The sequence below is a fragment of the Oncorhynchus gorbuscha genome, unplaced genomic scaffold, assembly GCF_021184085.1.
Source record: "Oncorhynchus gorbuscha isolate QuinsamMale2020 ecotype Even-year unplaced genomic scaffold, OgorEven_v1.0 Un_scaffold_3074, whole genome shotgun sequence".
Taxonomy (NCBI): domain Eukaryota; kingdom Metazoa; phylum Chordata; class Actinopteri; order Salmoniformes; family Salmonidae; genus Oncorhynchus; species Oncorhynchus gorbuscha.
In genome coordinates, this window is record NW_025747421.1 from 33,565 (window position 1) to 51,505 (window position 17,941).

A 17,941-nucleotide genomic window follows, 5' to 3' on the forward strand; every position below is an offset into this window, starting at 1 on the left:
GATTGACACTACTAGTTATCTGACTATAGAATATGCTGCACAACCAGCAGAGCGATACACACACACACACACACACACACACACACACACACACACACACACACACACACACACACACACACACACACACACACACACACACACACTGCTCTGATGCAATATGTTCCGTTTTGAAATGTAACCATTGTTTCCGTTGGTCGTTGTCTCTCTGGTCAGTTGATAATGAGGAGGAAGCAGAGAGAGTTCTGTTCTCCTACGGTTACGGTGCCAACGTTCCCACAACCGCCAAGAGACGACTCAGGCAGAGGTGAGATCTGATCTGACGGGGTCCCTAACGGCCTCATATTCACTATGGGCCCTGGTCTAAAGTAGTGTAATATATAGGGAATAGGGTTCTATAGGGCCCTGGTCTAAAGTAGTGCACTATATAGGGAATAGGGTTCTATAGGGCCCTGGTCTAAAGTAGTGTAATATATAGGGAATAGGGTTCTATAGGGCCCTGGTCTAAAGTAGTGTAATATATAGGGAATAGGGTTCTATAGGGCCCTGGTCTAAAGTAGTGCACTATATAGGGAATAGGGTTCTATAGGGCCCTGGTCTAAAGTAGTGTAATATATAGGGAATAGGGTTCTATAGGGCCCTGGTCTAAAGTAGTGTAATATATAGGGAATAGGGTTCTATAGGGCCCTGGTCTAAAGTAGTGCACTATATAGGGAATAGGGTTCTATAGGGCTCTGGTCTAAAGTAGTGCACTATATAGGGTTCTATAGGGCCCTGGTCTAAAGTAGTGCACTATATAGGGTTCTATAGGGCCCTGGTCTAAAGTAGTGCACTATATAGGGAACAGGGTTATATAGGGACCTGGTCTAAAGTAGTGCACTACATAGGGAATAGGGTTCTATAGGGCCCTGGTCTAAAGTAGTGTACTATATATAGGGAATAGGGTTCTATAGGGCCCTGGTCTAAAGTAGTGTACTATATATAGGGAATAGGGTTCTATAGGGCCCTGGTCTAAAGTAGTGTACTATATATAGGGAATAGGGTTCTATAGGGCCCTGGTCTAAAGTAGTGTACTATATATAGGGAATAGGGTTATATAGGGCTCTGGTCTAAAGTAGTGCACTATATAGGGTTCTACAGGGCCCTGGTCTAAAGTAGTGTACTATATAGGGTTCTATAGGGTCCTGGTCTAAAGTAGTGTACTATATAGGGTTCTATAGGGCCCTGGTCTAAAGTAGTGTATTATATAGGGTTCTATAGGGTCCTGGTTAAAGTAGTGTACTATATAGGGTTATATAGGGCCCTGGTCTAAAGTAGTGTACTATATAGGGTTCTATAGGGTCCTGGTCTAAAGTAGTGCAATTTGTGATACATGATTATTGTTTGGTTTTATGTTTGAGAGTTTATTTAATGTGTGTTGCAGTGTCCATCTGGCCCGTAGACTGTTGCAGCTGGAGAAACAGAACACACTGCTGAGGAGAGATCTGGAGAGACGCAACACACACACAGGACAGATCTCTGAGGAGGTAACACACACAGGACAGATCTCTGAGGAGGTAACACACACAGGACAGACCTCTGAGGTGGTATCACAGGACAGATCTCTGAGGAGGTAACACAGGACAGATCTCTGAGGAGGTATCACAGGACAGATCTCTGAGGAGGTAACACAGGACAGATCTCTGAGGAGGTAACACACACAGGACAGATCTCTGAGGAGGTAACACATACAGGACAGATCTCTGAGGAGGTATCACACACAGGACAGATCTCTGAGGAGGTAACACAGGACAGATCTCTGAGGAGGTAACACAGGACAGATCTCTGAGGAGGTATCACAGGGCAGATCTCTGAGGAGGTAACACAGGACAGATCTCTGAGGAGGTAACACAGGACAGATCTCTGAGGAGGTAACACAGGACAGATCTCTGAGGAGGTAACACAGGACAGATCTCTGAGGAGGTAACACACACAGGACAGATCTCTGAGGAGGTAACACACACAGGACAGATCTCTGAGGAGGTATCACAGGACAGATCTCTGAGGAGGTAACACACACAGGACAGATCTCTGAGGAGGTATCACACACAGGACAGATCTCTGAGGAGGTAACACAGGACAGATCTCTGAGGAGGTATCACAGGGCAGATCTCTGAGGAGGTAACACAGGACAGATCTCTGAGGAGGTAACACAGGACAGATCTCTGAGGAGGTAACACACACAGGACAGATCTCTGAGGAGGTAACACAGGACAGATCTCTGAGGAGGTAACACAGGACAGATCTCTGAGGAGGTAACACACACAGGACAGATCTCTGAGGAGGTAACACACACAGGACAGATCTCTGAGGAGGTAACACAGGACAGATCTCTGAGGAGGTAACACACACAGGACAGATCTCTGAGGAGGTAACACAGGACAGATCTCTGAGGAGGTAACACACACAGGACAGATCTCTGAGGAGGTAACACACACAGGACAGATCTCTGAGGAGGTAACACAGGACAGATCTCTGAGGAGGTATCACAGGACAGATCTCTGAGGAGGTATCACACACAGGACAGATCTCTGAGGAGGTATCACAGGACAGATCTCTGAGGAGGTAACACAGGACAGATCTCTGAGGAGGTAACACAGGACAGATCTCTGAGGAGGTATCACACACAGGACAGATCTCTGAGGAGGTAACACACAGGACAGATCTCTGAGGAGGTAACACACAGGACAGATCTCTGAGGAGGTAACACACAGGACAGATCTCTGAGGAGGTAACACACAGGACAGATCTCTGAGGAGGTAACACACAGGACAGATCTCTGAGGAGGTAACACACAGGACAGATCTCTGAGGAGGTAACACACAGGACAGATCTCTGAGGAGGTAACACACACAGGACAGATCTCTGAGGAGGTAACACAGGACAGATCTCTGAGGAGGTATCACAGGACAGATCTCTGAGGAGGTATCACACACAGGACAGATCTCTGAGGAGGTATCACAGGACAGATCTCTGAGGAGGTATCACAGGACAGATCTCTGAGGAGGTATCACAGGACAGATCTCTGAGGAGGTATCACAGGACAGATCTCTGAGGAGGTATCACAGGACAGATCTCTGAGGAGGTATCACAGGACAGATCTCTGAGGAGGTATCACAGGACAGATCTCTGAGGAGGTATCACAGGACAGATCTCTGAGGAGGTATCACACACAGGACAGATCTCTGAGGAGGTAACACACACAGGACAGATCTCTGAGGAGGTATCACACACAGGACAGATCTCTGAGGAGGTAACACAGGACAGATCTCTGAGGAGGTATCACAGGACAGATCTCTGAGGAGGTATCACAGGACAGATCTCTGAGGAGGTATCACAGGACAGATCTCTGAGGAGGTAACACACACAGGACAGATCTCTGAGGAGGTAACACACACAGGACAGATCTCTGAGGAGGTATCACAGGACAGATCTCTGAGGAGGTAACACAGGACAGATGTCTGAGGAGGTATCACAGGACAGATCTCTGAGGAGGTAACACACACAGGACAGATCTCTGAGGAGGTAACACACACAGGACAGATCTCTGAGGAGGTAACACAGGACAGATCTCTGAGGAGGTATCACAGGACAGATCTCTGAGGAGGTAACACACACAGGACAGATCTCTGAGGAGGTAACACACACAGGACAGATCTCTGAGGAGGTAACACACACAGGACAGATCTCTGAGGAGGTAACACACACAGGACAGATCTCTGAGGAGGTAACACAGGACAGATCTCTGAGGAGGTATCACAGGACAGATCTCTGAGGAGGTATCACAGGACAGACCCACAGTGGTATAGACTCCTAACCCACAGTGTAGTAGACTCCTAACTCACAGTGTAGTAGTTCAGACTCCTAACCCACAGTGTAGTAGTAGTATAGACTCCTAACCCACAGTGTAGTAGACTCCTAACCCACAGTGTAGTCGTAGTATAGACTCCTAACTCACAGTGTAGTCGTAGTATAGACTCCTAACCCAGAGTGTAGTAGTAGTATAGACTCCTAACCCACAGTGTAGTAGTAGTATAGACTCCTAACCCACAGTGTAGTTGTTGTATAGACCCCTAACCCACAGTGTAGTAGTAGTATTGACTCCTAACCCACAGTGTAGTAGACTCCTAACCCACTGTGTAGTAGTAGTATTGACTCCTAACCCACAGTATAGTAGTAGTATAGACTCCTAACCCACAGTGTAGTAGACTCCTAACCCACAGTGTAGTCGTAGTATAGACCCCTAACCCACAGTGTAGTAGTAGTATAGACTCCTAACCCACAGTGTAGTAGTAGTATAGACTCCTAACCCACAGTATAGTAGTAGTATAGACCCCTAACCCACAGTGTAGTAGACTCCTAACCCACAGTGTAGGAGACTCCTAACCCACAGTGTAGGAGACTCCTAACCCACACTGTCCTCACCACACCTTCCTTCCTGTCACAGTGTTTGACATCATGTTAGAAGGGTTGCCAACATGAAATATATTCCACCTGAAAGGTGTGTTTTTAGAGGGCCCTCCCAATCAAAGGCCAAGTCAGTGACTGTAGCGTGAATCAACAAACGGGTTCAACAAGTGTGTGTGTGTGTGTGTGTGTGTGTGTGTGTGTGTGTGTGTGTGTGTGTGTGTGTGTGTGTGTGTGTGTGTGTGTGTGTGTGTGTGTGTGTGTGTGTGTGTGTGTGTGTGTGTGTGTGTGTGTGTGTGTCCTAGCTGGAAGCAGCTAACCGTCTCCTACAGCAGGCCCAGCAGCCCTACAGTTACCTGATCGACACGGTGAGACAGAGAGACACACAGATACTGTCCCTCAGAGAACGTATCACACAGCTGGAGGAGGACACCAGGTACACACACCACTGTCTCCTCCTTCCAGTCTCCCCCTTTCAGTCTCCCCCTTCCAGTCTCCTCCTTTCAGTCTCCCCCTTCCAGTCTCCTCCTTTCAGTCTCCCCCTTCCAGTCTCCCCCTTCCAGTCTCCCCCTTCAGTCTCCCCCTCCAGTCTCCCCCTTTCTGTCTCCCCCTCCAGTCTCCTCCTTTCAGTCTCCCCCTTCCAGTCTCCCCCTTCCAGTCTCCCCCTCCAGTCTCCCCTCCAGTCTCCTCCTTTCAGTCTCCCCCTTCCAGTCTCCTCCTTTCAGTCTCCCCCTTTCAGTCTCCCCCTCCAGTCTCCTCCTTTCAGTCTCCCCCTTCCAGTCTCCTCCTTCCAGTCTCCCCCTTCCAGTCTCCTCCTTCCAGTCTCCCCTTTCAGTCTCCCCCTTCCAGTCTCCTCCTTCCAGTCTCCCCTTTCAGTCTCCCCCTCCAGTCTCCTCCTTTCAGTCTCCCCCTTCCAGTCTCCTCCTTCCAGTCTCCCCCTTTCAGTCTCCCCCTTCCAGTCTCCTCCTTCCAGTCTCCCCCTTTCAGTCTCCCCTCCAGTCTCCCCCTCCAGTCTCCCCCAGTCTCCCCTCCAGTCTCCCCCTCCAGTCTCCCCCAGTCTCCCCCTCCAGTCTCCCCTCCAGTCTCCTCCTTTCAGTCTCCCCTTCCCAGTCTCCCCCTCAGTCTCCCCCTCCAGTCTCCCCCTTTCTGTCTCCCCCTCCAGTCTCCTCCTTTCAGTCTCCCCCTTTCAGTCTCCCCCTTTCAGTCTCCCCCTCCAGTCTCCCCCTTTCTGTCTCCCCCTCCAGTCTCCTCCTTTCAGTCTCCCCCTTTCAGTCTCCCTCCTCCAGTCTCCTCCTCCAATCTCCCCCTTCCAGTCTCCCCCCTCCGAGGGCCCTGGCCTAAAGTAGTGCCCTATATAGGATGTATTCTGTGTTGTAACAGTGCCGTTTCAGCAGCACCTGATCTCTGAGGAAATGGAGGGAGTCGTTATTCTGTCCCATTTAGTCAGCACTAGAGAAACTCTCTGTTTCGGTTTGTCCATTCAGATCTCTGAGGAAATGGAGGGAGTCGTTATTCTGTCCCATTTAGTCAGCACTAGAGAGTCTCAAATTACACCCTATTCCCTATTTAGGGCACCACTCAGAGGTCGTACACTGGAGTAGTGGTAATGAAAAGTAGTGCACTATATAGGGAATAGGGTGGCATTTGAGTTATTCTGTCTCATTTAGTCAGCACTAGAGAAACTCTCTCTGAGGAAATGGAGGGAGTCGTTATTCTGTCTCATTTAGTCAGCGCTAGAGAAACTCTCTGTTTTCGGTTTGTCCATTCAGATCTCTGAGGAAAGAGAAGACGTCTCTCCAACAGGTGAAGAACAATATGGCCTCCGACCTGGAGCGACTGCTCAACCACCGAGAGGTACGCACGCACCCACACACACGCACACGCACAAGCACACACACACTCTCTCCTCAGCCATAGAGAGAGATATGAGTCCACACTCTCCTCAGCCATAGAGAGAGATATGAGTCCACTCTCTCCTCAGCCATAGAGAGAGATATGAGTCCACTCTCTCCTCAGCCATAGAGAGAGATATGAGTCCACTCTCTCCTCAGCCATAGAGAGAGATATGAGTCCACTCTCTCCTCAGCCATAGAGAGATATGAGTCCACTCTCTCCTCAGCCATAGAGAGAGATATGAGTCCACTCTCCTCAGCCATAGAGAGAGATATGAGTCCACTCTCTCCTCAGCCATAGAGAGATATGAGTCCACTCTCTCCTCAGCCATAGAGAGAGATATGAGTCCACTCTCTCCTCAGCCATGGAGAGAGATATGAGTCCACTCTCTCCTCAGCCATAGAGAGATATGAGTCCACTCTCTCCTCAGCCATAGAGAGAGATATGAGTCCACTCTCTCCTCAGCCATAGAGAGATATGAGTCCACTCTCTCCTCAGCCATAGAGAGAGATATGAGTCCACTCTCTCCTCAGCCATAGATAGATATGAGTCCTCTCTCTCCTCAGCCATAGAGAGAGATATGAGTCCACTCTCTCCTCAGCCATGGAGAGAGATATGCCCAGAGTCCACTCTCTCCTCAGCCATAGAGAGAGATATGAGTCCACTCTCTCCTCAGCCATAGAGAGAGATATGAGTCCACTCTCTCCTCAGCCATAGAGAGAGATATGAGTCCACTCTCTCCTCAGCCATGGAGAGATATGAGTCCACTCTCTCCTCAGCCATGGAGAGAGATATGAGTCCACTCTCTCCTCAGCCATGGAGAGAGATATGAGTCCACTCTCTCCTCGGCCATAGAGAGAGATATGAGTCCACTCTCTCCTCAGCCATAGAGAGAGATATGAGTCCACACTCTCCTCAACCATAGAGAGAGATATGAGTCCACTCTCTCCTCAGCCATAGAGAGATATGAGTCCACTCTCTCCTCAGCCATAGAGAGAGATATGAGTCCACTCTCTCCTCAGCCATAGAGAGATATGAGTCCACTCTCTCCTCAGCCATAGAGAGAGATATGAGTCCACTCTCTCCTCAGCCATAGAGAGAGATACGAGTCCACTCTCTCCTCAGCCATAGAGAGATATGAGTCCACTCTCTCCTCAGCCATAGAGAGATATGAGTCCACTCTCTCCTCAGCCATAGAGAGATATGAGTCCACTCTCTCCTCAGCCATAGAGAGAGATATGAGTCCACTCTCTCCTCAGCCATAGAGAGAGATATGAGTCCACTCTCTCCTCAGCCATAGAGAGAGATATGAGTCCACTCTCTCCTCAGCCATAGAGAGAGATATGAGTCCACTCTCTCCTCAGCCATAGAGAGAGATATGAGTCCACTCTCTCCTCAGCCATGGAGAGATATGAGTCCACTCTCTCCTCAGCCATGGAGAGAGATATGAGTCCACTCTCCCATTGAATAAAGCCACAGGATGTGTGAGATTGCATCATATATATCCTAATGAAAGTAGATGATGTCATGTAGGTGCTAGTCTTTTATGACAGGTGTGTTTTTATATGGCTGAGGCCAGACTGCATGTCTGCAGGAGGGAGAGACTTAAGGAGGGAGAGACTGATGGAGGGAGGGAGAGACAGAGAGATAGAGACTGAGGGAGAGACAGAGAGGGAGGGAGAGAGAGGCAGAGGGAGGGAGGGAGAGACTGAGGGAGGGAGAGACTGAGGGAGGGAGAGAGAGAGGGAGGGAGAGAGAGGCAGAGGGAGGGAGGGAGAGACAGAGAGGGAGAGACAGAGAGGGAGAGACTGAGGGAGGGAGAGACTGAGGGAGGGAGGGAGAGACAGAGAGGGAGAGACAGAGAGGGAGGGAGAGAGGGGCGGAAGGAGGAAGGGAGAGGCAGACTGAGAGAGGGAGAGACTGAGAGAGAGAGGGAGGGAGAGGGACATTGAGACAGAGTCAGGGAGAGAGAGGCGGAGTGAGGGAGAGGCAGAGTGAGAGAGGGAGAGTGGTTTTGCCAGTCTCTAGGTGTGCCTCCCTCTCTCTGTCTCTTCTTTCACTGTCACCCTTTTCACCTTTTGTGTCTTGGTCACCTGTCTGCACTGATCCCTGTTTCAACAAGCCTCTACACTGTAGTGGTGTAGTTCAGTAGAAACCCCACAGCCCAACAAGCCTCTACACTGTAGTGGTGTAGTACAGTAGAAACCCCACAGCCCAACAAGCCTCTACACTGTAGTGGTGTAGTACAGTAGAAATCCCACAGCCCAACAAGCCTCTACACTGTAGTGGTGTAGTACAGTAGAAACCCCACAGCCCAACAAGCCTCTACACTGTAGTGGTGTAGTACAGTAGAAACCCCACAGCCCAACAAGCCTCTACACTGTAGTGGTGTAGTACAGTAGAAACCCCACAGCCCAACAAGCCTCTACACTGTAGTGGTGTAGTACAGTAGAAACCCCACAGCCCAACAAGCCTCTACACTGTAGTGGTGTAGTACAGTAGAAACCCCACAGCCCAACAAGCCTCTACACTGTAGTGGTGTAGTACAGTAGAAACCCCACAGCCCAACAAGCCTCTACACTGTAGTGGTGTAGTACAGTAGAAACCCCACAGCCCAACAAGCCTCTACACTGTAGTGGTGTAGTACAGTAGAAACCCCACAGCCCAACAAGCCTCTACACTGTAGTGGTGTAGTACAGTTCAGTCGGTTGGCCTGAGGCCTGTTCAGGTGGTTCAGTCGGTTATCAGTGATGTATTGAGAGGTTATCAGTGATGTATTGAGAGGTTATCAGTGATGTATTGAGAGGTTATCAGTGATGTATTGAGAGGTTATCAGTGATGTATTGAGAGGTTATCAGTGATGTATTGAGAGGTTATCAGTGATGTATTGAGAGGTTATCAGTGATGTATTGAGAGGTTATCAGTGATGTATTTAGAGCTACACTAACTACCTACCTAACTACCTAACTAAATGCACTAGACGACACAGTGCCGGGCGTCTACTGCTACACTAACTACCTACCTAACTACCACTAGACTACACAGTGCCTGGCGTCTACTGCTACACTAACTACCTTCCTAACTACCTAACTACCACTAGACTACACAGTCCATGTTCCACGTGTCTGAAGGATTAAACATCCTTAGTGGAAGTGGGTTTAACAAGTGGCATCAAGATCATAGCCTGCACCTGGCATCAGTAAGGGATCATAGCTTTCACCTGGCATCAGTAAGGGATCATAGCTTTCACCTGGCATCAGTAAGGGATCATAGCTTTCACCTGGCATCAGTAAGGGATCATAGCTTTCACCTGGCATCAGTAAGGGATCATAGCTTTCACCTGGCATCAGTAAGGGATCATAGCTTTCATCTGGCATCAGGGATCATATCTTTCACCTGGCATCAGTAAGGGATCATAGCTTTCACCTGGCATCAGTAAGGGATCATAGCTTTCACCTGGCATCAGGGATCATAGCTTTCACCTGGTATCAGTAAGGGATCATAGCTTTCACCTGGCATCAGTAAGGGATCATAGCTTTCACCTGGCATCAGGGATCATATCTTTCACCTGGCATCAGTAAGGGATCATAGCTTTCACCTGGCATCAGTAAGGGATCATAGCTTTCACCTGGCATCAGGGATCATAGCTTTCACCTGGTATCAGTAAGGGATCATAGCTTTCACCTGGCATCAGTAAGGGATCATAGCTTTCATCTGGCATCAGGGATCATATCTTTCACCTGGCATCAGTAAGGGATCATAGCTTTCACCTGGCATCAGTAAGGGATCATAGCTTTCACCTGGCATCAGGGATCATATCTTTCACCTGGCATCAGTAAGGGATCATAGCTTTCACCTGGCATCAGTAAGGGATCATAGCTTTCACCTGGCATCAGTAAGGGATCATAGCTTTCATCTGGCATCAGGGATCATATCTTTCACCTGGCATCAGGGATCATAGCTTTCACCTGGCATCAGGGATCATAGCTTTCACCTGGTATCAGTAAGGGATCATAGCTTTCACTTGGCATCAGTAAGGGATCATAGCTTTCACCTGGCATCAGTAAGGGATCATAGCTTTCACCTGGCATCAGTAAGGGATCATAGCTTTCACTTGGCATCAGTAAGGGATCATAGCTTTCACCTGGCATCAGTAAGGGATCATAGCTTTCACCTGGCATCAGGGATCATATCTTTCACCTGGCATCAGTAAGGGATCATAGCTTTCACCTGGCATCAGTAAGGGATCATAGCTTTCACCTGGCATCAAGATCATAGCTTTCACCTGGCATCAAGATCCTAGCTTTCACCTGGCATCAAGATCATATCTTTCACCTGGCATCAGTAAGGGATCATAGCTTTCACCTGGCATCAAGATCATAGCTTTTACCTGGCATCAAGATCATATCTTTCACCTGGCATCAGTAAGGGATCATAGCTTTCACCTGGCATCAAGATCATAGCTTTCACCTGGCATCAGTAAGGGATCATAGCTTTCACCTGGCATCAGTAAGGGATCATAGCTTTCACCTGGCATCAGTAAGGGATCATAGCTTTCACCTGGCATCAGTAAGGGATCATATCTTTCACCTGGCATCAGTAAGGGATCATAGCTTTCACCTGGCATCAGTAAGGGATCATATCTTTCACCTGGCATCAGTAAGGGATCATAGCTTTCACCTGGCATCAGTAAGGGATCATAGCTTTCACCTGGCATCAGTAAGGGATCATATCTTTCACCTGGCATCAGTAAGGGATCATAGCTTTCACCTGGCATCAGGATCATAGCTTTCACCTGGTATCAGGGATCATAGCTTTCACCTGGTATCAGGGATCATAGCTTTCACCTGGCATCAGGGATCATAGCTTTCACCTGGTATCAGTAAGGGATCATAGCTTTCACCTGGCATCAGTAAGGGATCATAGCTTTCACCTGGCATCAGGATCATAGCTTTCACCTGGCATCAGGATCATAGCTTTCACCTGGCATCAGTAAGGGATCATAGCTTTCACCTGGCATCAGTAAGGGATCATAGCTTTCTCCTGGCATCAGGATCATAGCTTTCACCTGGCATCAGTAAGGGATCATAGCTTTCACCTGGCATCAGTAAGGGATCATAGCTTTCACCTGGCATCAGTAAGGGATCATAGCTTTCACCTGGCATCAGTAAGGGATCATAGCTTTCACCTGGTATCAGTAAGGGATCATAGCTTTCACCTGGCATCAGAAAGGGATCATAGCTTTCACCTGGCATCAGGGATCATAGCTTTCACCTGGCATCAGTAAGGGATCATAGCTTTCACCTGGCATCAGAAAGGGATCATAGCTTTCACCTGGTATGTCACGGAAAGGGCAGGTGTTCTTAATGTTTAGTCCGCTCAGTGTACAGCCTACTGCCTAATGATGTACAGTAACTAAAGTGGGTTTAACTAGTGGATCAGTAAGGGATCAGGTGTTCTTAATGTTTAGTCCACTCAGTGTACAGCCTACTGCCTAATGATGTACAGTAACTAAAGTGGGTTTAACTAGTGGATCAGTAAGGGATCAGGTGTTCTTAATGTTTAGTCCGCTCAGTGTACAGCCTAATGATGTACAGTAACTAAAGTGGGTTTAACTAGTGGCATCAGTAAGGGATCAGGTGTTCTTAATGTTTAGTCCGCTCAGTGTACAGCCTACTGCCTAATGATGTACAGTAACTAAAGTGGGTTTAACTAGTGGATCAGTAAGGGATCAGGTGTTCTTAATGTTTAGTCCGCTCAGTGTACTGCCTAATGATGTACAGTAACTAAAGTATCACATTATGTTGATATCTCAAATATCAATCCATCTTTAAAGGGTCAATTCTGAGATACGTTTTTTTAAAGTGAATTTAAATTGTAATTGCTCTCACTTGAATTGAATAAATAAAAAGTCCACAGTTCATCAGAACGACACAGATTGTTTTCATCGAGTTTAGCTACTAGTCACCATACTGCTCTGTAACCAACTAGCTACTAGTCACTACACTGCTCTGTAACCAACTAGCTACTAGTCACCACACTGCTCTGTAACCAACTAGCTACTAGTCACCACACTGCTCTGTAACCAACTAGCTACTAGTCACTACACTGCTCTGTAACCAACTAGCTACTAGTCACCACACTGCTCTGTAACCAACTAGCTACTAGTCACTACACTGCTCTGTAACCAACTAGCTACTAGTCACCACACTGCTCTGTAACCAACTAGCTACTAGTCACCATACTGCTCTGTAACCAACTAGCTACTAGTCACCATACTGCTCTGTAACCAACTAGCTACTAGTCACCATACTGCTCTGTAACCAACTAGCTACTAGTCACCATACTGCTCTGTAACCAACTAGCTACTAGTCACCATACTGCTCTGTAACCAACTAGCTACTAGTCACCATACTGCTCTGTAACCAACTAGCTACTAGTCACCACACTGCTCTGTAACCAACTAGCTACTAGTCACCATACTGCTCTGTAACCAACTAGCTACTAGTCACCACACTGCTCTGTAACCAACTAGCTACTAGTCACCATACTGCTCTGTAACCAACTAGCTACTAGTCACCATACTGCTCTGTAACCAACTAGCTACTAGTCACCATACTGCTCTGTAACCAACTAGCTACTAGTCACCACACTGCTCTGTAACCAACTAGCTACTAGTCACCACACTGCTCTGTAACCAACTAGCTACTAGTCACCACACTGCTCTGTAACCAACTAGCTACTAGTCACCACACTGCTCTGTAACCAACTAGCTACTAGTCACCACACTGCTCTGTAACCAACTAGCTAGTAGTCACCACACTGCTCTGTAACCAACTAGCTACTAGTCACCACACTGCTCTGTAACCAACTAGCTACTAGTCACCACACTGCTCTGTAACCAACTAGCTACTAGTCACCACACTGCTCTGTAACCAACTAGCTACTAGTCACCACACTGCTCTGTAACCAACTAGCTACTAGTCACCACACTGCTCTGTAACCAACTAGCTACTAGTCACCATACTGCTCTGTAACCAACTAGCTACTAGTCACCACACTGCTCTGTAACCAACTAGCTAGTAGTCACCACACTGCTCTGTAACCAACTAGCTACTAGTCACCACACTGCTCTGTAACCAACTAGCTAGTAGTCACCACACTGCTCTGTAACCAACTAGCTACTAGTCACCACACTGCTCTGTAACCAACTAGCTACTAGTCACCACACTGCTCTGTAACCAACTAGCTACTAGTCACCATACTGCTCTGTAACCAACTAGCTACTAGTCACCATACTGCTCTGTAACCAACTAGCTACTAGTCACCATACTGCTCTGTAACCAACTAGCTACTAGTCACCACACTGCTCTGTAACCAACTAGCTACTAGTCACCATACTGCTCTGTAACCAACTAGCTACTAGTCACCACACTGCTCTGTAACCAACTAGCTACTAGTCACCACACTGCTCTGTAACCAACTAGCTACTAGTCACCACACTGCTCTGTAACCAACTAGCTACTAGTCACCATACTGCTCTGTAACCAACTAGCTACTAGTCACTACACTGCTCTGTAACCAACTAGCTACTAGTCACCACACTGCTCTGTAACCAACTAGCTACTAGTCACTACACTGCTCTGTAACCAACTAGCTACTAGTCACCATACTGCTCTGTAACCAACTAGCTACTAGTCACCACACTGCTCTGTAACCAACTAGCTACTAGTCACCACACTGCTCTGTAACCAACTAGCTACTAGTCACTACACTGCTCTGTAATCAACTAGCTAGTAGTCACCACACTGCTCTGTAACCAACTAGCTACTAGTCACCACACTGCTCTGTAACCAACTAGCTACTAGTCACCACACTGCTCTGTAACCAACTAGCTACTAGTCACCACACTGCTCTGTAACCAACTAGCTAGTAGTCACCACACTGCTCTGTAACCAACTAGCTACTAGTCACCATACTGCTCTGTAACCAACTAGCTACTAGTCACCACACCGCTCTGTAACCAACTAGCTACTAGTCACCACACTGCTCTGTAACCAACTAGCTACTAGTCACCATACTGCTCTGTAACCAACTAGCTACTAGTCACCACACTGCTCTGTAACCAACTAGCTACTAGTCACCATACTGCTCTGTAACCAACTAGCTACTAGTCACTACACTGTAGACTCTCTATTGTATATTGTAATAGCCCATCACTCCCTCCTCTCTCAGATTGTTTTCAGCCTCCATCGAGTTTAGCTACTAGTCACCATACTGCTCTGTAACCAACTAGCTACTAGTCACTACACTGCTCTGTAACCAACTAGCTACTAGTCACCACACTGCTCTGTAACCAACTAGCTACTAGTCACCACACTGCTCTGTAACCAACTAGCTACTAGTCACCATACTGCTCTGTAACCAACTAGCTACTAGTCACTACACTGTAGACTCTCTATTGTATATTGTAATAGCCCATCACTCCCTCCTCTCTCAGATTGTTTTCAGCCTCCATCGAGTTTAGCTACTAGTCACCATACTTACTGCTCTGTAACCAACTAGCTACTAGTCACTACACTGCTCTGTAACCAACTAGCTACTAGTCACCACACTGCTCTGTAACCAACTAGCTACTAGTCACTACACTGCTCTGTAACCAACTAGCTACTAGTCACCATACTGCTCTGTAACCAACTAGCTACTAGTCACCACACTGCTCTGTAACCAACTAGCTACTAGTCACCACACTGCTCTGTAACCAACTAGCTACTAGTCACTACACTGCTCTGTAACCAACTAGCTAGTAGTCACCACACTGCTCTGTAACCAACTAGCTACTAGTCACCACACTGCTCTGTAACCAACTAGCTACTAGTCACCACACTGCTCTGTAACCAACTAGCTACTAGTCACCACACTGCTCTGTAACCAACTAGCTAGTAGTCACCACACTGCTCTGTAACCAACTAGCTACTAGTCACCATACTGCTCTGTAACCAACTAGCTACTAGTCACCACACTGCTCTGTAACCAACTAGCTACTAGTCACCATACTGCTCTGTAACCAACTAGCTACTAGTCACCACACTGCTCTGTAACCAACTAGCTACTAGTCACTACACTGCTCTGTAACCAACTAGCTACTAGTCACTACACTGTAGACTCTCTATTGTATATTGTAATAGCCCATCACTCCCTCCTCTCTCAGATTGTTTTCGGGCCTCCATCGAGTTTCCCCCCATAAGACATGCTGAGAAGACGCCTCTCGTATCATATCCTTCCATTTCAGACGCAGACGCAGAGCTGATTACGGAACTTGATTCAAGAAATGTTCTGCTTCGCTATTCACAACCGCAGCATTCTACCACTGGCCCACTGGCATCAAGTATGTACCCCTCAGGCCTGGCAGACAGCTGCTCCTCATATTAGGCCTGGCGTATTAGAGAGGGCCTGGCTGTTTGAAATGCCAGAGGGACAGCCAGGGCATGTGTCCACATGGCGAGAAATAGAGGGCTGTTACCGACCCGGAGCCACAACGTTCCTGATGGCTCTGTAGCCAACCGACCCGAGCCACAACGTTCCTGAAACACTGCTCTGTAGCCAACCGACCCAGAGCCACAATGTTCCTGACGGCTCTGTAGCCAACCGACCCGGAGCCACAACGTTCCTGAAACACTGCTCTGTAGCCAACCAACCCAGAGCCACAACGTTCCTGAAACACTGCTCTGTAGCCAACCGACCCAGAGCCACAATGTTCCTGATGGCTCTGTAGCCAACCGACCCGGAGCCACAATGTTCCTGACGGCTCTGTAGCCAACCGACCCGGAGCCACAATGTTCCTGACGGCTCTGTAGCCAACCGACCCGGAGCCACAACGTTCCTGAAACACTGCTCTGTAGCCAACCAACCCAGAGCCACAACGTTCCTGAAACACTGCTCTGTAGCCAACCGACCCGGAGCCACAACGTTCCTGAAACACTGCTCTGTAGCCAACCGACCCAGAGCCACAATGTTCCTGACGGCTCTGTAGCCAATCGACCCAGAGCCACAACGGTCCTGAAACACTGCTCTGTAGCCGACCGACCCAGAGCCACAATGTTCCTGATGGCTCTGTAGCCAACCGACCCAGAGCCACAACGGTCCTGAAACACTGCTCTGTAGCCAACCGACCCGGAGCCACAATGTTCCTGACGCCTCTGTAGCCAACCGACCCAGAGCCACAACGGTCCTGAAACACTGCTCTGTAGCCAACCGACCCGGAGCCACAACGTTCCTGAAACACTGCTCTGTAGCCAACCGACCCGGAGCCACAACGGCCCTGACAGCTCTGTAACCAAACGACCCGGAGCCACAACGTTCCTGACGGCTCTGTAGCCAACTAACTAAAACACTGCTCTGTAACCAACTAGCTACTAGCTAAAACACTGCTCTGTAGCCGACCGACCCAGAGCCACAATGTTCCTGATGGCTCTGTAGCCAACCGACCCAGAGCCACAACGGTCCTGAAACACTGCTCTGTAGCCAAACGACCCGGAGCCACAATGTTCCTGACGGCTCTGTAGCCAATCGACCCAGAGCCACAACGGTCCTGAAACACTGCTCTGTAGCCAACCGACCCAGAGCCACAATGTTCCTGATGGCTCTGTAGCCAACCGACCCAGAGCCACAACGGTCCTGAAACACTGCTCTGTAGCCAACCGACCCGGAGCCACAATGTTCCTGACGCCTCTGTAGCCAACCGACCCAGAGCCACAACGGTCCTGAAACACTGCTCTGTAGCCAACCGACCCGGAGCCACAACGTTCCTGAAACACTGCTCTGTAGCCAACCGACCCGGAGCCACAACGGCCCTGACAGCTCTGTAACCAAACGACCCGGAGCCACAACGTTCCTGACGGCTCTGTAGCCAACTAACTAAAACACTGCTCTGTAACCAACTAGCTACTAGCTAAAACACTGCTCTGTAGCCAACCGACCCAGAGCCACAACGTTCCTGAAACACTACTCTGTAGCCAACCGACCCAGAGCCACAACGTTCCTGAAACACTGCTCTGTAGCCAACCGACCCAGAGCCACAGCGTTCCTGAAACACTGCTCTGTAGCCAACCGACCCAGAGCCACAACGTTCCCGAAACACTGCTCTGTAGCCAACCGACCCAGAGCCACAGCGTTCCTTAAATACTGCTCTGTAGCCAACCGACCCAGAGCCACAACGTTCCTGACGGCTCTGTAGCCAATCGACCCAGAGCCACAAAGGTCCTGAAACACTGCTCTGTAGCCGACCGACCCAGAGCCACAATGTTCCTGATGGCTCTGTAGCCAACCGACCCAGAGCCACAACGGTCCTGAAACACTGCTCTGTAGCCAACCGACCCAGAGCCACAATGTTCCTGATGGCTCTGTAGCCAACCGACCCAGAGCCACAACGGTCCTGAAACACTGCTCTGTAGCCAACCGACCCGGAGCCACAATGTTCCTGACGGCTCTGTAGCCAATCGACCCAGAGCCACAACGGTCCTGAAACACTGCTCTGTAGCCAACCGACCCGGAGCCACAATGTTCCTGACGGCTCTGTAGCCAATCGACCCAGAGCCACAAC

The 17,941-nt window shown here is 48.8% G+C and overlaps 1 protein-coding gene across 1 annotated transcript in view; it reads left to right on the plus strand.

Moving 5' to 3' along the window:
• The window catches only part of LOC124027296 (progesterone-induced-blocking factor 1-like), a gene marked incomplete at its 5' end in the record, with an annotated part of 47,384 nt that extends 31,571 nt beyond the window's left edge, over positions 1-15,813 (plus strand). Inside the window, 5 exon segments of the mRNA XM_046339755.1 lie at positions 217-307; positions 1,424-1,526; positions 4,752-4,882; positions 6,216-6,300; positions 15,551-15,813. Coding sequence (XP_046195711.1) covers positions 217-307; positions 1,424-1,526; positions 4,752-4,882; positions 6,216-6,300; positions 15,551-15,586 — 446 coding nt within the window.
• Positions 15,814-17,941: the final 2,128 nt, after the last annotated feature.